Source organism: Bemisia tabaci, chromosome 1 (genome assembly GCF_918797505.1).
Source record: "Bemisia tabaci chromosome 1, PGI_BMITA_v3".
Classification (NCBI taxonomy): Eukaryota; Metazoa; Arthropoda; class Insecta; order Hemiptera; family Aleyrodidae; genus Bemisia; species Bemisia tabaci.
Window position 1 is genome coordinate 27,818,076 of NC_092793.1, and position 22,368 is coordinate 27,840,443.

Consider the following 22,368-nt stretch of genomic DNA (forward strand, 5'->3'; position numbering starts at 1 on the left):
AAATAGTGTAAACAGAAAATTGCAGAAGAACCTTTGCCACTTGATTAATGAAAAAACTTTAGAGATCAGTATGGACTGTCCTCATCTATCATAATAATCTCATGGGGGATCAAGACAGTTTTAGGCTTGTCAGTAGATATTCATCTGGTTATGAGCTTGAAGTTTGCAAATGCCCTGAGACGTTTATGCAGTTTTTTGACACATCTCTCCATGTCTCTTTTCAGCATGCTTTAAAAAAACCAGATCACAAAGAAAACTGGTCTAAACTATAAATAATTTATTCGAAAAATTTGAGATCTTTAATACTAGACTTTGAATGTATAATCAAAGTAACATTAATTTCACTAGTTATTTGTAGTTTTCTTCAAATGAGCAGAGACTTCTTACTTGCTGCAATTTTACAAGTAAATGTATCCTCTAGGATGATCTTGTGCTTCTTAGGAAGGTAAAAAAATGTACTCTCATTCAGACTTGTTTTTGCTTAGGTCTTGTTGACCCAAAAATTTAATCAGTGGGAATGAAAACGCCCCAACTTGGAAAAATAAAAATACTCAGGAGGTACAAAACTTGCGCAGTAAATGAAGAATTTAGCCCAGGAAAAAGCTTCTTGTTGCTGCTATTTCGATCACTTCTGGTCACAATTTTAGAATTTCCTTTTATGTTTAGTCATTGGGAATGCAGAGGACTCATGAATTTTTATAGATTTTCCCGTAAACCAGCGATCCTAAACAAACCCGCTCTCATTTTTAGACATCTCAGGAGATTTTTAGCAAGGCGGGTGTCCAAAGTTTGCCTTTGAGGCATTTTTCCCATTCTCTGAAACACCCCTAGAACAAGTCAAATGTCCACTGAATTCATTCTATAGGTATTTACCTTGAGAGGGATATTATCTATTTTGGATGGTTAAGCATGATTATGTCAATACCTAGATTTACTGAACATTTTCTGCAGCAAGTGGAAACTAAATGGAAGAGTGAGGATGAAAAATACTGAAATGAAAAAAAGCTAGGTAGTAGGTAGCTAAATTCAAAAGGACGTGGACATTAGAGATATTGCACAAATTAACTGGAAAAAACAGTTTATTTAAAATGAGTTACCTACTTTAAACAAATGAAGGTTGTTGTATAACAAAAAACTGGCATGTCTCATAAAAATTATTCAACATTTTTCTAAACCAGTAAATCTCACAGTGCACGTTTCTCAAAGTTAGATAACATTTCTCCACTAATGTAATATGGCAGAACAATGATTCTTTCTCATCATTTAAATAAAATATAGGTTTGAAGACTAATTAGTTTGATTACCTACGCACCAAATTCTGCTTGAAAGTGATGACTCATAATTTTATTGTAAATTTTACGGGAAGTTTCGATGTGTGTGCCATAGAGCAATTCTTTGTGTAATTCGCTCACATAGGTAAGATGATAAAATATAACTTTAGCAGCAGTGAAATTTAACCATAATAGAACACTAAAACCAATTTTCAGACACTGCTTACCCAAAGAAACAAATCTCCTGAAAACAGCATGAGGTCACTTTGCTGGAATCACAAGTGTTGACTTGTGCTTTGAAACCCAATTGTAAATCAATTCATTTTCGTTCAAACAAAAAGGCACCTTATAATTTGTTAATAGACTCAGTATTTGTTCTAGTTAGACGGAATTTTAACACAAATATTTACATCATATAATTAAAATCTTAATTATTAGCTACGCAACATAAAACAGAATCAACAAACACATATAAAATATTTTGAACACATGGAACATGCATGGATGTTTACTTTATCTTAGTACATTGATTATTTTGATCATGATGGTCATGCTGATTTATTTGTACGGATTCTTAACTACACAGCTTATATTAAAATAACAACAACATTTTAATAAAATTAAAAAGCCTCAGTTGGTTTAATACTGTAGATATTGTTTTAAAATATCTTTTCGCAATTCTACATCACTTTTGTACCTTCCTAAAATATATCGGAGCTGCATCATTCTCCTCACATTTTGTTTGGAAGGAAAAGTTACTCGACTATTCAAAGAATAGTGGGCTTGGATGGTTTTTTAACTTAATTATTCTACTTTTTGAGGTGCTCGCTTTTTTATCAGGCACATGGTGTTAAATTTCAATCTCAGTTTTGTCGTTGAAAATTAAAGCAGAGGAGAGAGAAAAAAGCGGCGCATCATGATGCAGGAGAATTTTATCTCTATTTCCATGATGATATTTTGCAGAAACAAACAGAAAAGCAAGATCATCAGCACATACATTTGGATTTTTTGGAACTTTCAGAAGCATTATCCAGAGCTACTTTCTCTTCAGGTTTTAATTCTTTGCCGTTTTGATGGTTGATTGAGTCATTCTGTAGGATCTGAAATCAGAGTTATTCAAATGATTAAGACAATATGTTTTTTGGCGAACAATAATTTTGTAGGTAACCGACAAATTGAAGGTTTCATAGTTGAATTGGCTTTTGTATAAAAAGTTGATCATTATTCGATCTTTTGAAATTTTTGGTTTTAATAACCCGAGGTTTGGAAATTTGGATTTTATTTGTGGGGCTCAGAGGTTTGGTGGTGGGCTTAGCGGTTGGGACTCGCTCTTTCAAATTTTCTGCGTCCGCGGGTAGTTTTTAAATCAGTCGCCACTGACCAGGTCTGCCAGAAGCGGCAAGAAAACCTGACCTCTAACCATAACAAACGATTTCGCAAACGTTTTTGATGTATGTTTAAAAGAATTTGTTTCCTTCCTCCTTTTTTTTTGCAAAAAAACTTTAAATCAACTGAGATCTTCCTCGAGAGAAGCTGAAGTAGGTACGCGCATTTCCGACAGCCCCTTCTTGCGATAGTACGAGGTTGGCAGTACGGCAGAAAGGGATTTTCAGACAGCCAATGGGAGCCTCTGATCGGACCGGAAAGTCACTGACCCATTGACGTATAATACAATCTAGACCGCGCATTACGAAATTCAAGCGAGACGATAGGCAACCCAGCAACACACAGCAAGTGTACCGGCGAGACAATGATGGAATTCGTGGAAATGCCAGTCTTGCCAGTGCCGTTGCCTGATACGGGTACACTTAGCTCGTATATCCGGCGGTATCAACTAGGCTGAAGGCGCGTCTTTACCCCCCTAGCTGTCTTACCTTCCCCGTCTAAAGTCGGGCCCAATGCGCGGTCTAGATTGTATTATACGTCAATGCACTGACCGCGCTCTGGCGCTAGGCTAAGCCAATGGCTAAGCATATCCATGTAAACAAACCCTTGAGTACTCTGTCGTGTCGTGTGTCCGGATGATCCTGCGGTTACTTAAATGCAGATTAAACGAAATCACAACTTGTGACAGCGAACTCTCGTTAGGTTTTTCATTTTATTGGTTTTTGGTCGTTGGTGTGTTTGTATTTGTAGTTGTTAGTTTGTGTCAGGTGCTTCAAAAATGTCCAAATCTCCACCGACTAGTGTTGCTGCTTCGCCGAAAGAGTTACAGGTCCAAAACCTTCAACCTAATCAGCCCCCATAACGCCTTCACTGAGTTTACGAGGTAAGATAAAATTGTTTATTCATAGAGTGTCTAGATGTGGATTGCAGATATTTCTGTCCACATACTTATTGAAGTCAAAGCTTCAACCTTAATTTAAGTTGAAGCTGCCACAGGGGGTTCATCAGGAATTTTGTCCTACATTCAATAGATTGGAAATGTCTTTTCAAACTAATATGCTACGTCATTCAATATGCCTCACTGCACTCTTCACCATGGGATTCCTGTGAAGTTGTATTCGACATTCTTTCATAGATTACCTACTTTTATCAAGAATGGTTAAGGATTATTAAGAGTAAATCCTCGTTAGACAGTCCAAGCGTTATCTATATTCGTAGCCTACTTATGTTGCTTTTAATCACTTGTCAACCTGGAGTAACTTTGTAAAAAAGCATGCCTATGTCAAGGTTCTTTGGACAAGCACAGAGGGTTACAATTCTCCAAGTTTCTCTACTTTGTTCTAGATCCCTTCGCAAGATTATTAGTTTATTTAGAAAAACAAGGTTGCAGTAAGGGTCAAGGAAAATCTGGAAACATCAGGGTGTAGAAAAGAACCTGGAAAGTTAGGGAATTTTACTCCGAGTTAGGGAAATTCTCAGGGCTGCAGCTCAACATCTAAAACTTTCATTGCGTGTTGGTACCGCATGTCAGTGTTGCCGAATTCTCAGAATTTGTCGCCAATAAGCATAAGTCGTGGATACAAAATCTACAATTTGTACACCGTATCTACTTTTGATTAGTTTTTTCTACCTTTTCTTCTAATCTCTCTTATTCAGGCACGGAATAATTTATTACAATATTTTCAGTTAGCATGTTGTCGCACCTATTCGGGTTATTTGCAAGTTCCGACTTGCACACAATTGCGATGCATCAATGTTTGTATTGCTTTTTATAAATTAACCTTTTCTTTTTCCTTTGTAAGAGTTCAAGGAAATGTCATCGAATTTCAGCGCCAGATTTTTCTGAAAAGTCAGGGTATGCATGTGGTAGAATTACATGATTGATTGTGATAAAAGAGCTATTAGAACTGGAGAAAGAAAAGAATAGACAAATGTCACATCAATCCGGGATTAGGCCAATGTCTTGGGGAGACCCAAGACAAACAACATAAACCATAAATTTAGGTTAAATGGTGCCATTCTCTGATGTGACATTTTTCTATTCTTCATTTCCCCACTTCTAATAATCAGTTATTGTCTACTTATTGAAATTCCATAAATTTCCTATGGCAACATCAATCTTCATGTGAAATACAAATTTGCTCTTATGTCATGTTCGATTTTTGAATTCCATATTTATAAATATATAAAATATGTATAATAGTTTATAATTTATAAAAAGCTATTTTGATTGCAATTTATCGCTATGAGATCGCTATTTTTTGTTATCTTCATTGCCCAATTTTTTAATTTTTAATAGCTACTCAGGTAATTGCTATTTATCACTATCAAATTCCTATCTTTGAAAACTCTGCTACGTGGGAAAGAAATATAATTTTTGAAGATTGCAAGGCAATTTGAACGATTCAGGAGTTGAAAAAGTTGTATCACGCTTTTTCAACATGTGTCCAGGGACGAGTGACTTTCGTTGTAGGTAGGTAATCTTTGTGTCTTTATTGACCAGCGTAGCGAAACGGCCAGTAACTTTTATTCGATTTTTCCCGCAGGATATTTTTTGATATTGACCTTAAGATAACTCGCTGAATCTAAAATGTATGTAGCGCAGCCCCGCCGCCTTCCCTCGCGCTCATTAATCTGAATAATGGAGACTGGAGTGAAAAATCAAGTTCGCCTTCAACTCGATAGATGCAATTTGAGCGGCCTAGGAGTTGAAATAGTTATATCACGCATTTTAGCTCAGCGTGATTTTCGAGGAACGAGTGACTTTCCGTCGTAGGTGTGTGTGGTTTAATGACCTTCGCAGCGAAACGTTTAGTCCAGTAACTTTTACTCGATTCTCCCCGCAGAAAAATATTCTGATATTAACATCGAGAAGTTGAAATTTAGCACAGCTCTCGCGTTCATGTCTGAATAATTGTAAACGAGAGTGCGATATCAAGTTCGCCTTCAACTCGACGCATACAATTTGAGTGGCTCAGGAGTTTATTTAGTTCCATCACGAATTTTAGCTGAGCGTGTCACCCAGAGACGAGTATTGACTTTCGTTGTAATCTTCGTGTTTTCAATGACCATCGCAGCCAGTGGCGTGGTGTGCTTTGCGATATATCGATCGATCTGCCATTTAAAGTTAGGGAAAACGATCGATGATCAGGGTGTTCGCAACGAACACCTTAATAATCGATCTTGTACCACAGCTTCAAATAGGGAAATATCATTAGCGGAACGGCCTGTAACTTTTACTCAATTCTTCCCGCAGAAAATGTGTTGATACTGACATCCAGAAGGGTTGCTAAAACTAGAATGTGCCCTCGCGCGCTCATACTAAACTTAAATCTGATTAATTGAAACGGGATTAGTAGTAAAAATCAAGTTCGCCTTCAACTCGGTGGATGCAATTTGATCGGCTCAGGAGTTGAAATAGTTGTATCACGCATTTTAGTTCAGCGCGATGTCCGAGGGATGATAGTGACTTTCATTGTAAGTATACTTTTAGTGGTTTAATGACCTTCGCAGCGAAACGTCCAGTCCAGTAACTTTACTCGATTCTTCCCGCAGAAAAAAATTTTGTTATAAACATTGAAATAAGTTGCAAGAGTTGGAATTCAGCACCATTTCCGCCAGCTTTCGCGTTCTGTATTCGGGCTGTTTGTAAGTTTCAACTTCACACACAATAATTGCGGTGCTTCAAAGTTTGCATTTCAGCTTGTAATCAACCTTTTTCTTCTTTCTCTCTATGAAGTTAGGGAAAAGTCAGGGAATTATAGCGCCAGTGGTCAGGGAAAAGTCAGGTGATTTTGAAATTTTAATTAAATTTTCAAACCTGGTCAGGTTTTCTTGAGTCTTTCTTTGGCCACCAAAAAAACTACTCGCTGACGTGATAAAGAAGTGGTGTGTGACAAATTACGCAGCTTGTGCGCTGAGGAAAGGATTTCAGACATTTTTATCGTGCCCAACGTGGTTTTCATGCGATTTTACCGGAAAAAAGTCAAATCGCTTGGCTGTATTTCTCGCATGTTGTGATCCCATTCTCATTTTTATAACCATAAATAATGAAAAATAAAAGTTTACAAATTTTGCTGAATGAGCTCAATCAGAAGCAGCCCCAGTCTTCGAGTACCGAACAATTAGATTTCCTCTGAATCTAGGCAATAAACTCTGACGACGTCGGCCGTGGTTTTTTTCTTGGAGGTCGCTCTCTATGCGAGGGTCGCCAAAAAAGTAAGGTTCCCTACCCTCTATTTTCCAAATGAAAAGAGATAAACCAAATCGGTACATAGCACATATCAGGCATACTCTCAGCCTTAAAACAAGTTCAAGTTTTTGAAAATCGGTCCAGAAAGTCGCGAGAAAACTCAATTTTACGGAGTGCCCACCTGCTCTGGAGTCAGGTTACGCGATGCGCGGAGAATCGATCATTTCAGATTAGGGTTATTGCCGCTAAGCATCACATCAAAAAGGAATTTAAAAGTTTTTAATGAGTAGACCTTACGTCACTTTTTGACATAGTCTCTATCCCTGTTTTGAAATTTTTGGTAACAATATAGCAGCCTCTTGACGTTTTAGCGTAGAAGCTCTTGTCTTGGCACTGAAACCAGTCGTTAATAACGCTCCGCACTCCTGAATCAGTTGCTTTGCACTGGAAAATTTTCTCCAATCTTTCATATTCTCTCAATTTAGCCTCGTGTGGCTGTCATTTGTGGGTGACCTGGAAAACTTCCTCGGTGGGAAGCGGTATATTTCCAACTGATTCGGAAGGACGGAGCGCTGTCAATTAGGTACTGGTTTCGGTTTCAGGGATTCAGGGTGGGCTCTCAAACGGCTCTTGGCAATACCTCTCTGATACCAAAAGCGTATAGTTTTCTCACTTAAAATATTAAAAACATCGATGTTATCTTTCGACAAATCGTTTATTTCTCGCAAAGATCGATTCTGTGAGTTAAAATTCGCAGGTATGAAGCTAAAGTTTTATGCAAGTTCTGAATCTTGCGTAGGCGCAAAGAGCTACCCCCCTCCCTTCCTCCTCGACGATTTTTTAGTTTTCCAACCAACTATTTAATTCTTATTCATCCTTCTTAAGTCTGTTCTATGAGACAGTATAACAACACTCACCTTCGTGACTAGACTTTTGGCTGCCTCTTCTATGTTTATATTGTCTTTGGCTGATGTCTCAAACCAGCCTGCAAACTTGTGCTCCTTACAAAATTCGTCCATCTTGGCTGCATTGCTACCCTGACCATCCTTGATTTGATCACACTGAAAGAAAAGGAAAGACAATTAATATGAATGCGCGCGCCTCCAGTGCTGCTTGATCTGTTATTTTTTTTTTTTTTTTTTTGCACAGTTTTATTCATTCGTAATCTTCTACGTAGGAAGGTAGATATGCGATGATGAGAAAGTGAAATACTTAGATTTCTACTTCATAGGATTCCGTCTCTTAATGCACGAATTCCCAGATTTTCAATTTAAACAAAACATACTTAAGTTCCTCTCAGGTCGCTCGTAGTCTGCTAGTTGGATTACATTTTGCAATGAGGAGCCACTATTTCTGGCTCATTTTAGAAACAACATACATACCATTGGTTTCCCTATGCAGATATGTGCTTTTGAAAGAGCCAGAGATAGTGGTTCCTTATTGCAAAATGTAATCCAGTTGAGAAGTCGACTTACGATCCCACTTTTGCTCCCCCATTTGAGACTTGTGGTGGGCGTTTTCTAAAGGTGATGTGGCGTACCTATATTTTCAACGAGTATGAAGTCTGAATCCGGACGCAACGTACGTTAAACTTGGCTGCCATACTGGAAAGGGGGAATCGAGGTACGCCTAAAAACCTGTCCATATTAATTACGAAAAAATATGCGTTTTTTAAAGAAAATGTCCTAGGATAGAAACTGCTTAAAACAAAATTCTAAAATAAAATCTCATCAGACCCTTAAAAATTTATAATCTTGACTTCATCCGTAAATTTTCCGAATTTTGCCCCCAAAATGAAAAATTTCACCAGGAAACCATTCAGTATGCGAAGATATTGAGTAGGTACTTACTTTATTTGCTAACAGAATACACGGTATTGGATTTCCATCTGGTAGCATGACTTTGGAATCTAAATCTTGTTTCCACTTTACCACGGCTTCAAATGTGGCTACCCTGCACACATCAAAAACGATAAACGCACCGACTGCTTCTTTGTAGTACACTCGTGTCATGTTTCCAAATCTTTCTTGACCTAAAATATTTAAAAATCAGATAATTAGCTGCCCCACTAGCCAAAATTCGATGTGTAATACCCATCAAAATAGTATTCTGTTAAGTGTCCTTTTTCCGATATTTAATACCATAAAATATAGGCGTAAGAATAGGTGTAATCTAAGCTTGTATGCAAGATAGTCTCACCTCTTAAAGTCGTTGCAACACGAGAGCGAATAAATGAGGTCAATAAGTACTTTTGTAGTTTTTTACAAATCTCCCATAATACATATGAAGCGCATATTATGTGCCTGCAGAATGCAATCTTTTTGAGGAGCTCCAAAGTATCCCACTTTTAAAACCGTAAACATTATTTGTACCCATTGAAATTGTGAGAAAAATATTCTTTTCGCGCCATTGCATTGCCTTCGTGATTCTTACCATTGTAATTGAGGCACTGGATGCGAAAAGGACACTTCTCGATTAACTGTGTTTCAGAATCTCTGTTGCTAATTGGAAGTATTTCTACCAAACGGAACTAAGCGCCATAGGGGGAGGAAGATAGATGGGGGCTTGGATTGGCGGCAGAAACGGGCGTCGGGCTCGTTCCGTCCTATACCCGCAATGCTTTTCCATGGAGCTTAGTTACGTTTGACAGAACGCGCTATCCGGCATTCTAAATTCCTCAAAAGGAACTCAAATTGGCGCTTAGTTCCGTTCGACATAAATACGTCCAATTAATCCTTTGGAGAGGAATTAAATGTGTGATTTTTCCAGAATTCTTTCCGTAGAAAATTGTAGAATCATAAGGAATATTCGGTAAAATTTTTAATGAAATGGATGGATTCACTCTCCTTACGATGAATGAATGCAACCGAGAAGTGCGCTCCTGCACTATATTTTGACTTTTAAAAATATTTATAATATTCACATTAAAAAATAGAAACAAACAAACGATTGTGCGATGTGCGCACACCTCAGCGAGATTTGCAAAGTTTACCTGCGATATCCCAAAGTTGGAGCCTAATAATAGTTTGAGGGTCATAGTTGAGTATCTTCAGTGCGAAGTCAACACCGATCGTGGCTCGATAGTGTTGCGAAAAGAACTGGTGCACATATCGTTTGATTATTGATGTTTTGCCAGTTCCTAACTCTCCTATTACTAAAATCTTGAATAAAAGTTCTCGTTTGTCCAGTGATCCAGCCTGCAACAGAAACATAATAATGACATTAAGAATTGAAGTAAATGAGCCTCAAAGATAAGGTACCCTGTAAAAGGCGGGAGTAGTTTGCGTACCGGGGAGGACCAGGGTGGTGCGGTATAGACTATGTTCGTCATGAAGGAAAAGGTCTCCCTGTCATTTTTAGCAGGGAGATTCTAGAGTCCCTTTATACTGAGAGTCAAGACAACACCTTTCATGGAGTCAAAACGGGATAAAGATTATCAGAAATTGAACGTTTTTCGTAATCTTTGATCGGCCATTCTAAATTCCTTCTCCATTCCTTCTCTCATTCCGTTTGTTCCTTGTCGAACCCGAAATTCCTGGTCCATTCCAGATTATAATATTTGCAATTGGTGAAAATGTAATCTTTATTCCCGTTTGTGACACTGTGAAGGCCTAAATCCGGTTAACCAATCAGAAATGGATTCGCATTGTCTTGACTCTCAGTATAAAGGGACTCTAATTCTAACTCGAGGTAATGGCAACTCCGGCACGCGTCCAACGGGGGTGAGCAGACAGTGGTATCAGTTGACCGAGACATCGCACTCTAATGTTTTGTGTAACATAATCACTGTTTTTGACGGATCTCAGGTTGGAGAGGGGGGAGGGGGATAATTAACCGCGCGTAAGTCGCAACTTGAGGGTATTGAATATCCCGCGCTGCGTACAGTGGACCTCCAACGACATGCATGGTCAGAGCGCGGTTTGCAATGTAGAGCGAGCGGGTGGAAGCGACTGCCCAAGCGGAAACCATGCATCGAAACGATACATCGGCGATGCATCGGGATGAGTCACCGAACGCGATCGCGTGCCGTGATTTTATGACCGCATTGAAGAGGTGAATTTTTGCGATCGAATGGTACGATTGATCCCAATGCACGGTGAATATTGTACACGGAGAAAAAAAACTCCGTGCGTGGGACCCGAAGTTTAGGTCGTATGGATCTCTGAAGTTTTCGGATTGAGCATCTGAACACTTCAGGTCCAGCTGCTGAGGTTTGGATCACGCATCTGAAACTTCAGTTCTTACATCTGAAGTACTTCGGTTTTCACATCCGAAAAACTTCGGTTCTCACATCCGAAAACTCTGAAGTACTTCAGATGTAAGAACTGAAGTTTCAGATGTGTGATCCGAACCTCGACAGCTAGACCTAAAGTGTTCAGATTATCAGTCCGAAAACTTCAGAGATCCATATGACCTGGACTTCGGGTCCCACGCACGAGGTTTTTTCTCCGTGTAACCAATCAGAGCAGAGGCAGGCTAGGTGAGACGAGATTCGTAAAATACCATGAAACATAGGATATTTTGATTCGCGGAGAATAAGTGCGGGAAAGAATTTGGCGTCCAATCTGGAACTAAATTATATCTACCGATTGGGTCAGTATTCATTCATATTAATGCACCCTATTAAAACAGGATTATTTTCAGGTGCGGCAGAGAATTAATGAGGGCCGTTCTACCGTGCTAAGGAAAAACGCCGTATGCGCCTTCAGGCGTTGCCAAATTCTCTTAGACAAATCAGTAATTTTCAGGAAAATTTGTAAATATTTTCCTTTCGATTTTTCAGATAATTTTTTATAAAGTACCTGGAATTTCAGGGGAAAATATTCATAACTTTCCTAAAAAGTAAACATTTTATCGGAGGAAATTTGGCAACTCTCGAATGTTCATACGGCGCTCTTCCCTAGCACGGCAGCGTTGCCCCCGGTTGCATCAATACATAACCGCCGCGCCGTCTGCGAGTAAGTAAATTTAATTTTGAGGCTCGGAATTACTTTTGCACTGGAACCCCTCTAAGTACAGCGGTCTTATTTGAGTTCGGAACATCCGATTAGTCCCTTCCAGACACTCAAACTGGAGTGTCAGTCTGGGGGTATGTAGCTGTTGAACCTCAAAGGCCCGCGAGCTGATGACTTTTGAGCAACAACTCCGAATCAACTCTCACCGGACGCTGTGCTTGACTGTGACTTGAGCAATCGTGACATCTGAGAGTGATACCACTATTCGGCCACGTAGGAGCTCGGGTTGCCTACACTGAAAACTGAAGGCAAGCCGACAGTGAGGTAAAGTCACCGCTCCACGCTACCTTCAGGAATTATTTCTGTTTTTTTCCTCGAGCAATCGTGATATCTGAGAGTGATACGACTATTCGGCTACGCGAGAGCTCTTGTTGCCTATACTTAAAACCGAGGGTAAACTAACCCTGAACTACCGTCAGATCCAAGACGTTTTTCCAGGTTATTTCTGATGCTAAGCGATTCCCTGATAACGATTTCCCTGATTCGCAATTTTTCAGGTAGACAGACGCCCTGATATTTCTCGTTGTCATATCTTACGTTTGAAGATCTTTAAAAATCAGTCAGGACCTTCGGAATCTGTCTTCGTAGTATTCCCTACCCTCAGCCATTTGGTTTTTTATCTAAGTACTTTGTCGGTATGTTGGAGTTTTTTAGCCAACGTGCGTTAATAATTCAGCATAAAGCTGAGAATCTCAATACAGAGGGAAGAAGCTCACATGAGCACAATTTTCCCTCAAAGAGATATGCTGTTGGGTGCAACACTAGTTACGACCTTTCAGCACCAAACGGCATATCTCTTTGAGGAAAAATTGTGCTCGTATGAGCTTTTTCCCTCCGTATTGAGATTTTCAGCATTATGCTGAATTTTTCACGCAGGATGGCTGAGAAAACTCCAACATACCGTCTTACGACCCGTGCGTCCACCGTAATCAGTTTGTGTAAGTACTTTGTATTTATTTCTGATGTAAGCTTCATTACTTTCTTAGTTTCTTATATGTATAAAGCCCCGCTCTGAATCCTGAATTTGGATTTTTTATAACCCTTATGCATTTATGATACAAAATGATCATTTGCGAAATTCGTGCTTTTTTCTTAATAATTTTTTCGAGGAGCAATCATTATTGGTTTTACCCCTAGAAAAGTTTGTGAAATGGCAACAATGGCTCAATTTTATTTATCGACTCAGGGCTCTAGTTCCGGTTCCTTTTGGGCGGTCGCATATCCATGTGAAACTGCAAAAACGCGTATCTTGTTTGCGGTGGCTCAAACTCTCCACTCCGATTTTATCTCATCAAAGGAGGACAAACCAACGCTATTGCTTGAAATGTTTACTGAATATTCTTTACAAATGAGAAGGAAATTCAGGGTAGTTTTCAAGAATCGGCGTAAAGCCTTTTCCGTTGAAAAAATAAATAATGAAAAATAAATTTGCAGTGTCGCAAACTGAGATACGCGTTCCTGCAGTTTGAATTTCACCATCGGCAGGGTTGCCGTAGTCAGGGAATACCAGGAAACCCGAGAAATGTCAGGGAATTTTGAAAAGTCAGGGAAACTCTGAAAATTTCAGGGATAATCACGAAAGTGTTGGGAAATTTTTTTTTTTAATTGACCTCTATTAGCTTTCTAGAGTGGATTTGACGTTTAGAACAACACATTTTGCCTGGAAACTTTCAAATCGTGTGTTTTAGGCTGTGTTGCATATCTTTAATTTTCAGGGAATTTTACCAAAAAGTGTCAAGAAAATCAGGGAATTTCATTTTCTAAATTTTGTGGCAACCCTGCATCGGCATTGTCGTCGTGCTCTGCTGTGCTGAGGAAGAACGCTATATGAACATTCAAGAGTTGCCAAATTTTCCCAAATCAAACAAGTATATTTGAAAAGAGTATATATTTTCCCTTGAAAGTTTCAGATATTTTAGATTTAATTGTGAAAAAAATTTCTGAAAAATTTGAGAAAAAATTTTCAGAATTTTCCCAATGAATTCGTTTTTTTTACAAGAAATTTTTTATAAAAACTGCAAATGTTGAAGTTTATTTCATCACCCGTCAAATTTCAATAGGTCTCTCTCGAGGAAAATTTCAAAGGGGAAACCAATACAACCAATTTTAAAACCTCAACTTTTCGTATAAATGGAGTTGAACGCTTTTAAAGTTTCCAAATTTTGTCCGACCTCTTTCATTGACTCGATCCACCGTGCGGCAGTGCTGTCACCCGGACTTACCAATGCTTTCTCAAAGATGGACCGCATTGATTAAAGGCCGAGGCAGTGGCCGAGGGCCAGCGGAGGCCCTCCCGGAGCATTTCGAGACCAACGGTTTCAAGAGCAGGTCCAGGGCCACTTATTGGAGGGCAGTGGGAGACGGAGGGATTCATTCAAGGGAACAGTTAGACAAAGGTGGTTATATAAGCGACGAGTTACGTGACATCGCATTCCTGGTGCCTGCTCGCCGCAGGTCCACGCGCGGAATCGCACAGTTCAACGGAGAATGTCGTGGGCACAAAGCGAGGTATCAAGTTCGTTGATGCGATGTACGTTCGATATTTACGTTATTGGTTCGAATTCAAGGTTGATTTACGAATGAATCACGCGAAACACTATCTTTGAACCAATTTTCTTGAACTATAACACGGCAAACCCCTCCTTGGCTCGCATAAATATGTGATGCTGTTTAAAATCAGTATGAAGGAGTTTGGGGGATTTAGGATTGGGTTGGGGGGTTTGGAGGTCCCCGTGTTGGTCTTAACTTAAATTAATTGGAAGTATTAGATCATTCCTGCATTTTAGGAGATGAAAACGGCAGAAAAGGAAATTGGACTTCATTTTGCAATTAGGAATTATAATTTTTGGCTCATCCGAAAAAACACTTATGTGCGTAGGGAAACTAATGGTACATACGTTGTGTTGAAACTGAACCAGAACTTATATGTACTAATCGCAGAATTTAGTCCGCAATTTTGCTCATTAGGTATAGGTACTTGGTTTTGGCCGGACTCGATTAATGACACTTATCGTGTTCCACTTTTCTTAGACCAATTACTTACGCGCTTATAAGTTCGTTAATTATTCTAAAAATAAGATTGAATGAACATATCGCAACGTCCATGGGTCAGTTGCTGCGCTTATCACAGAATCGTGTTCTGCTGTTTTAAGTGTATAGATTAGGAAAAACTAGTCTGCTCTAGTCAAATGCCAAACTACAATTCATTGAGAGATGTAAAATGTTTGAAGTTTCGTGAAATTTTTACTTTCCTGAAGAGTGATTTTCCATGTTTCTAGGGGTTTTCAGGGGCTACGTTAGGTACACAATGCAACCCGCAACAATTATCCGAGAATGTGTCAATGAACTTTGAAGACTCATAATATTTTTTTTTTCTTCAAAATTTCAAAATCAAGAGTTTACGTACTCTCTCTTTCCGTTTCATGGCGTGCTGATTTTGAGTCCATTGCATAAGTTTTAAAACATTTTATGCTGAGTTTCGTGACCCATCAATATGAATGGCATTATGGCTTGGAAGAAGGGAAAAGGCCAACATTTTTGTTTTCTTTCCCCAACATTAAAAAACTTTCGAAAAGGGGGAATTTTCAATGGCGCAAAGATCAATACCATTGCATCAAGAGGGATATTATAGCCAACAAGAGAAAATCCTATAAGATACCGGAAAAAACACAGAATGAGTAAAACCCACCTACTCAAACTTCAAAAATTTGCCATTTACATAAAATATATATTTCTGATCGCAATTTTGCCAGCTTGTAAGTGATGAAAGATTCTAGAAATGAATGACTTTATAGAATGGAATTTTATAAAAAGACGCATGAAGCTGCAGAAAAGTCTTGCAGTTGACGTAAATCACTCACATTATGTAAGTATATGAGGACTTATCTGTAACAATAGTGGATGTGAAAAATTACCTTTTCGACACACATCCAAAAAACTGTTTTGGCATCGAGAAAATTTTGAGAAAATACTCGAGATGTGATCTTCGAGATCTGTACATTATGCCAGAGCCAAACATATTAAATTTTTGTGTGAACAGAACGTTTTTTTAACGTGTTTCGAAAAGGTAATTTTTCACATCCGCTATTGTTATAGATAAGTCCTCATATGCTCGTAAAGTGTGAAATAAAACTTCGTAAATTTTAGCGTTAGAAAATTACTGATCAAAAACACAGCTGGCGTCAAACATAAAAATATAACTAAAAATTTGACCGGAAAGTGGTAAAAACTAGGACAAGTTAAAAAATAAATCTGAAGATGCGACGAAAAATTATCCGTAGTTTGCTTAAGTGGGTAGTTCAAGTTTGAACGATTCCTTCTGAGGTGTAAATCACCATTACAAGACAGTATTGTGTGATTTCAAACAAGCTGCAATATTGCTTCAGACGTTGCTAAGGCAAGCTAATAGCCCTGGCCACTCAAAGCTTGTCAAGCGAGATAAATGTGTGTTTTTCGAATAGATAACTATTCGCACTCCGCGGTGAGTCTGTTGCCTACACGGGTAAATTGAAGGCGAGCTTTGAGCACACGATCTTTGCCAATTTGTTTACGTATTGTTCGTTGGTTCTGTCAAAGTCTATGGAGCAAGACAAATGTGTTTTTCGAATAAAGAGTTGGAGAAAAATGATTCATAACTTGCCTAGGCTGTCAGTTCAAGTTAGAATGATTCACTCCTTAAATGTAGGTTATCAGTTAGATATATTATTGCTTGATTTCAAATAAATGCCTCGAGCTGAAATGACCTCAGAAATTGGTAAAGGAGTGAAAAATTAGCAGCGGTGTTTAATCAAAGATTGTAGAATGAAATGAACGTGTGTTTTTCGATTGGATAACTATTCGCTCTCTGCGGTAAGTTTGTTGCCAGTGTTGCCTATGCGCGGAAATGGAAGGCGAGCTTAAAGCATACGATCTCTGCCAATAAGTTTACGCATTGTTCGTTGGTTCTGTCAAAGTCTGTGGAGCAGTATTTTTTTAATACATGACGATTTGCGATATCTGCTAATAGGTTTATACAATGTTCGTCGGTTTTTCAAAGTTAATGTAGCGAGATAAATTTAGGTGTTTTTAAGAGTTTACTTTTCGTGCGTTTCAGTAGATTTGTTACTTTTTCGAGAAAATTGACGGCGACGTGGAACTTTAAATGCACGATGTATTTATAAAAAATTAGAAGTGTTGAACTCCTCTTGCATGGCACGGGTTGATCAGGCACTTTTTTTGATGAAGATCTCAGGCAGAGATTTTGATGATGTAATGATTCACCCATTCTAACATTGGAATAGGAAATCCAAGTTCGCTTCAAAAGTCCTCATATTCTGTACTCAAAAATGAACGACATTCAACGATCAAAGCGAGACAAAATAAAAAGTGTCGTTCTTAGAGGCTTTTTTGGACTACTTTTGACCTTAAATTGATGTGGAGTTCATTTATCTGAAAGCTAATTACACCATTCGAGAGGCAGTAAAAAATGCGAGAGTTCGGTCTGATAACGCATAGTGAGCAGAGTTGCCGTCTTCTGAAATCCGCTCATATTGATGAGTGTATACTTCGCGTTTATGACCGTGTCGTCAAGTTTGATCAAGTTTTTCCTTTCGAGTTCAGTTCTTCATTTAGTTCGAAATGGAAAAAATAATCCAGGAAGATTATCCCATCGAAATCGGTGTAAACCAAAAAAAATGGTGCCTTCACAAGTCTTTTCTGATGGACTGCAACAGATTTGCTAACCTTGACTATGGGTCTCCACATAAGAAAAAAAACCTTATGCAAAAACGGCCAAATCCCCCGCAGCTCTGACCCCTTTCATTTTTTAGTATGCTATTCTACTATAAAAAGAAGCCCATTTTCTGATAGTTTCCAAGTCCCACAAAAATTTACCCGCCTGATTGCAGCGTTGCCAAGTCGTCTCATTAAAAATTGGAAAAATTTGAACTTGGGCAAACCGCAGGTCAATAACTTAATTGGTTCAGAAGTTATCGAATTTTTAAGGTGGCAACTTAGCAACGCTCCCATCGCCCGGGAAAATTTTTGTAGGACTGGAAATTATTAGAAATCGGGATTCTAGCTATGATAGAATATCACACTAAAAAATGGAAGCAATCTGAGCTACGGCGTAATGTTCACATTCCTCTTTAGACGGGAAAAGAGTGAAGGACATTTATGTTGGCTGCATTTGGGTGCGAATTTGGTCGTTTAACGCAGAAAACTCTCGTCAGGAAAAGTAAGAAAAATTCGTGAATTCAACGGAATCGTTGAGATGCATTCCGATGTTTTTATGGTTGTAAATTAACAAACCTTTTTCCAAGCATGCACGTGCTTTTAAGCAAATTACATTTTCCAAAAACGTAGAATTTTCTGGGAAAACTTAGATTTTCTGGAGAAACTCGGATTCTCCCGGAAAACTCAAATTTTTCGTAAAGTCCTTACGCTTTGGGGAAAAGTGGATGGTATTCCTGATTTAGAGCCAATAATCTATTAATTACCAACAATGATCCTTCTTTACATTTCGGCTGTAGACTTGTGACAATTCTTACTAATTTCTAATTTCTTTTTTTAATATCGAGAAAACATTGATTTTACTGAAGTGGTATTTTAATTTGAACTTTAAAATATTTCGAAACGGGGGAATTGAACTCTCCAAGAAAATTATCATGTAAATATATTTCAAGGAAACTAGTTTTTCTGCGTACGAGGCAATTGATCAAAACAAATAAAAAAAAGGCAGTTAGGTCCTCTGCAGAGTTTGCAGTGTTGAAACCGGTTGCAAGTTCATAAACAAGGGGAGTGAGAAAGTAAAAATAACTCGAATCTTCAACGCGTGATGATTTTCCGGACAAATTTCACCAACCACCTGATACATTTTGAAAATTGTTTTCCATTTGTTTTCAGGCACTCTCGAGCTATAGGCATGCCTTACACGACGTGAGGGGCAGCGGGGTGTTTTCCATAGGGGACTGGATATCCTCTCTCGCTCTCCCTGAAGAAGGTAATGCTTAACTTTTTATTTTAGCTTGATTTTTTCCGAACACAAGTATGCATATTTTTGGTCTGGAGAAGGGGGGGGGGGGGTCGGGGGCCAAATTATTCCCTGAAAAGATTGTGACATCTTGTCCCTTTTTCCCCCCTTGCCTCTTTTATCTGAGACCCTGGGAATGTTCCATGATGCCACAAGCATGAACTTAAGCGTCAAAATTGGAGATTTCAATCACGTACAAACAAACAAACAAAGCAACTTTTCACAGTGATGTAACCTTTATGTAACTTTTTTCCTTTTTTGGACCCCTCCCCTCCTCCATGTCAAGTCCCCTCTCCTCTTGCGCTCATTCAAAGGGTTGCCAGGTGGTGCTGGACACTCTAAGCACTCAACGCCAATTGAGGGTGGCCCCCGAGATAAAACGACTTTCCCGAGGGCGCACCACGCACCGAGAGGAAGCGAAACCCATGCCAATAATTCAACAAAAGTTCTTTACCTTGGCTCCATTCTGTCCAGGACTGGTGGGCTTATCCTCGAACTTTGCAGCCTCTGGGCTGGAATCCCTTTTCGCACTGACCGGTGCCGTGATGGATAGGATCTGCTCTTTGATGTTGGGCGTTTTGGGGGCTTGGGCGGGGGTGGCGGGAGATTTTGGCGGGGTGGCCGCCGTTTTCTCGGGCGCGACAGGGGTGGGGGTGCGATTCTCGGCGGCGAGCATTTGCTCGCTAAGGGTGGTCGAACTCTGACTGAACGAGACGTCGGGGCTGGACTTTTCCGCGTCGAGGAACTCGGTCTCCGTTTCGATCTCCTCCACACTGGGCGGCAAGGAGGTCGCTGACGAATGGTCCGACAGGGCCGACAGGGTCACGTTACTCCTCGCGTCCGAATAGTCGTCCTCGGTCGTCGTTACGCTGTCCGGCGGCGAAGGGACCGGGTTCTTGGGCGGGGACGGCGCGTCCTTGTCCTTCTTCCCCAGTTTGCCCAACTTCCCCAGGCTGAGCTTGCGACCGATCGATCCCTTCCGCTTACCCTTATCGTCGAGGGTCTCCGTGGAACTCGACACCTCCTCCGCGCCTTTGGACAGCTTCCCCTTTTTCAACTTCTTCTTGCTCGCGTCCAAATCCTCGCTCTCACTATCCGACTTCTTCTTCGACTTCCCTTTCAGCCCGAGCGAACTCCGGAACGACGAACTGAGTTTCTGTTTGCCCGACCCGGACGCAGTCGACTTGACTGACTTGGCGGATCCCGGCGATGAACCGGCCGAATTCACCGTATCCGTGCTCCTGTTCATCCTGGCGACACTTAACACGACACTATTAACCGCACTCGGGGTGGTTTTTCAACGTATCGCGGCACTTTGGGGGGATGTGGGGGGGATTTAACGGGAAGACGTGTGTGGATCGGTGCGATGACTGTTGGTGAGCCGCGCGGCACTGTGCGTTTGAGGGCAGGAATCCGAGTGTTATGTAACGACGGTAGGGACTCTGAGCTTATGTAACGCTCCGGACGCGGCCGAGTGCATCTCACGAGTATCCGCGACGGCCGTTCCGTGCCTTGCTGCTCCTGCCCCGCCACCAAGATACAAAGTCACTGGCTTTATCAATGGAGCCCACTCCTGAGTAGTCGATCCACGCTCCGCTTCTCAAGAGCACCTTCCTCCGCTGCTCCGCTGTTAGAGGTTGAAGACTGTTTTGGAGTTTGTTTTCGACTCCTCGCTCCGCTCCTCTGGACCCCGCAGCGCTGATTGGTCGCAGGGGGTGGGCTATTCTTCTCACGCGGGACGCGGGCGGTGGGGAGAGAAGAGGGTTTAAATATTTCCGCGGCTCCCCGGCGCCACGAGTGTTTCCTCGAAATTGTGCTACAGGCGTGAGTAATGCGACTTATCGCGAATCGAAGTACCCTGGTAACGGCCACCGGCAACCAATATTTCTTGAAAAATCTCTAAAAAATTTTAAGGATTTTTTAATCTTTAAGGAATCCTTTTTGATTATTTTTTTAGGTAACATTTTCGTATTATGAAGTTTCGTAGGTAAATAATTTTTTGAAGAAGCCACTTTTTTTATAACAACTTTGCAAATATTGTAAGTGTTGAAAAACTCCGGTAGATTTTTCCGAGTTGTTTTTTAAAGATTTTTTTCTACTTAAATTTTACGTGTTCGTAAATTTTATTTAAAGAAATTCCCAAATTACATGTTCCTAAAATGTTGATTTTTCACAGTTCCCATTAAAACAGTTGTTAGGTTTAGGGAAAGTTTAATTTGAATTACTTTTTTAAATATTTTTTTTTGACAGTCGTTGCTACCTATAATCTTCACAGTCTTCATAATCATAATTATCATCTTCTTCTTCTTCTCCGCCTCTCCTTATTTTTCTTCATTGCAATCTTCTTCTTCTTCCCCAGAGAGTTTTATGGCTATTTGAGGTGTTTAACAGGGTTTGAAGGGTAATGGGGTATCAAGGGTAATAATCTAGGAGTATTAGGATGGCTCCAACAACTGGATTGCATTTTGAAAAAAGGAACCAAGAGCATTCCAACTTGCTAGGATAGTGCATCGTACATTCTTTAAAATGAAAGTATTGAAATCATGAAAAAATTCAAATTTAAAAAACGTAATTTTTGCCTTGAATTTATAGTATATCGGGAGCACAGATAAAACTCGTTTAGATGATCTGATTATATTTGCTAGGTTGAAAAAGTTGTACTGTCTTAGCGACATTGAAATGCTCTTGGCTCCTGTTCGCAAAATGCAATCCAATCATGATGTGTGATCCACACATGCGGAAAGATACCTTAATCGGATCGAGGAATCAGTGCAGGTCAAAGAAGAATACCTGTGTTCAGGCGTGGAATAGGAAAAGAAGAAGGGGTTAATGTAAAATGGCGAACAATAGGAATAGGATAAACTTAGAGAGAAAAATTAAGATGGCCTGATGAAGAGTCGCCTAAAATACGATCTCGGAGTAGCGCGACTCATTATAAGCGAGCGTCTACACGAGACTGAGCCTTCCTTTAAAATTTAAGGATGCCACAAACGGTGGAGTAGTGTGAAATATTTCACGTGAATTTGATCATTCCATAAAAAGTTATCTAAAATCGAAAGGTCGTAATAACTTCATTTTGATGACAGTTCTAAGGACCTAAGTTTAAAAAAAAATTTAGAGGTCTTCTCCAAATGGAGGTACCGGTACCCCATACGTTTGACCGAAGAACAGAGGATTTGAACTTGTATCTCTGTAGATTCTTTCCTCAGTGTCAGTAAATGATTACCGTGGTATGAATGAAGTGCCGTGAATGTATCAATAAGCTCATCAATTATTTATCATGACTTATTTTCTTTAATTTTTTAGAGATTAAAGTGTTTTTTTCCCAGTCCTTCAATTTTTTTCGCCTTTGCTTCATAGGAAGTCGTTATAGAACTCAAAGATTATTAAATATCCCATAAAACCTGCAATAACTTATGAACAGCTGAAGAAGACTAATCGATGAGTTTGTGTTTATGGTCAACATTACTGAGAAGTAATCAATTCAACCTCCCG

The 22,368-nt window shown here is 39.7% G+C and overlaps 2 protein-coding genes across 5 annotated transcripts in view; one reads left to right on the forward strand and one right to left on the reverse strand.

Annotated features, from left to right (window-relative positions):
- Positions 1-1,061: 1,061 nt before the first annotated feature.
- Positions 1,062-20,746, reverse strand: LOC109041132 (uncharacterized). Its single transcript, XM_019057334.2, has 5 exons — positions 19,328-20,746; positions 9,842-10,046; positions 8,700-8,881; positions 7,767-7,910; positions 1,062-2,371 (listed from the first exon to the last, which is right to left on the reverse strand). Exons 1-5 carry the CDS (start codon positions 20,120-20,122, stop codon positions 2,258-2,260), a joined length of 1,440 nt encoding a protein of 479 aa, XP_018912879.1. The 5' UTR covers positions 20,123-20,746; the 3' UTR covers positions 1,062-2,257.
- LOC109041133 (uncharacterized) overlaps positions 3,243-22,368 on the forward strand; it is an 80,875-nt gene continuing 61,749 nt past the window's right edge. Inside the window, exons 1-2 of one of the 4 annotated variants that reach the window (XM_072299115.1) lie at positions 3,243-3,540; positions 18,747-18,843. The gene's annotated coding sequence lies outside the window, so the exon portion shown is untranslated. Of the gene's footprint in view, positions 3,541-11,732; positions 12,129-18,746; positions 18,844-22,368 lie in introns of those variants that run through there. The other 3 variants (XM_019057336.2, XM_072299123.1, XM_072299111.1) reach the window with 3 other exon arrangements.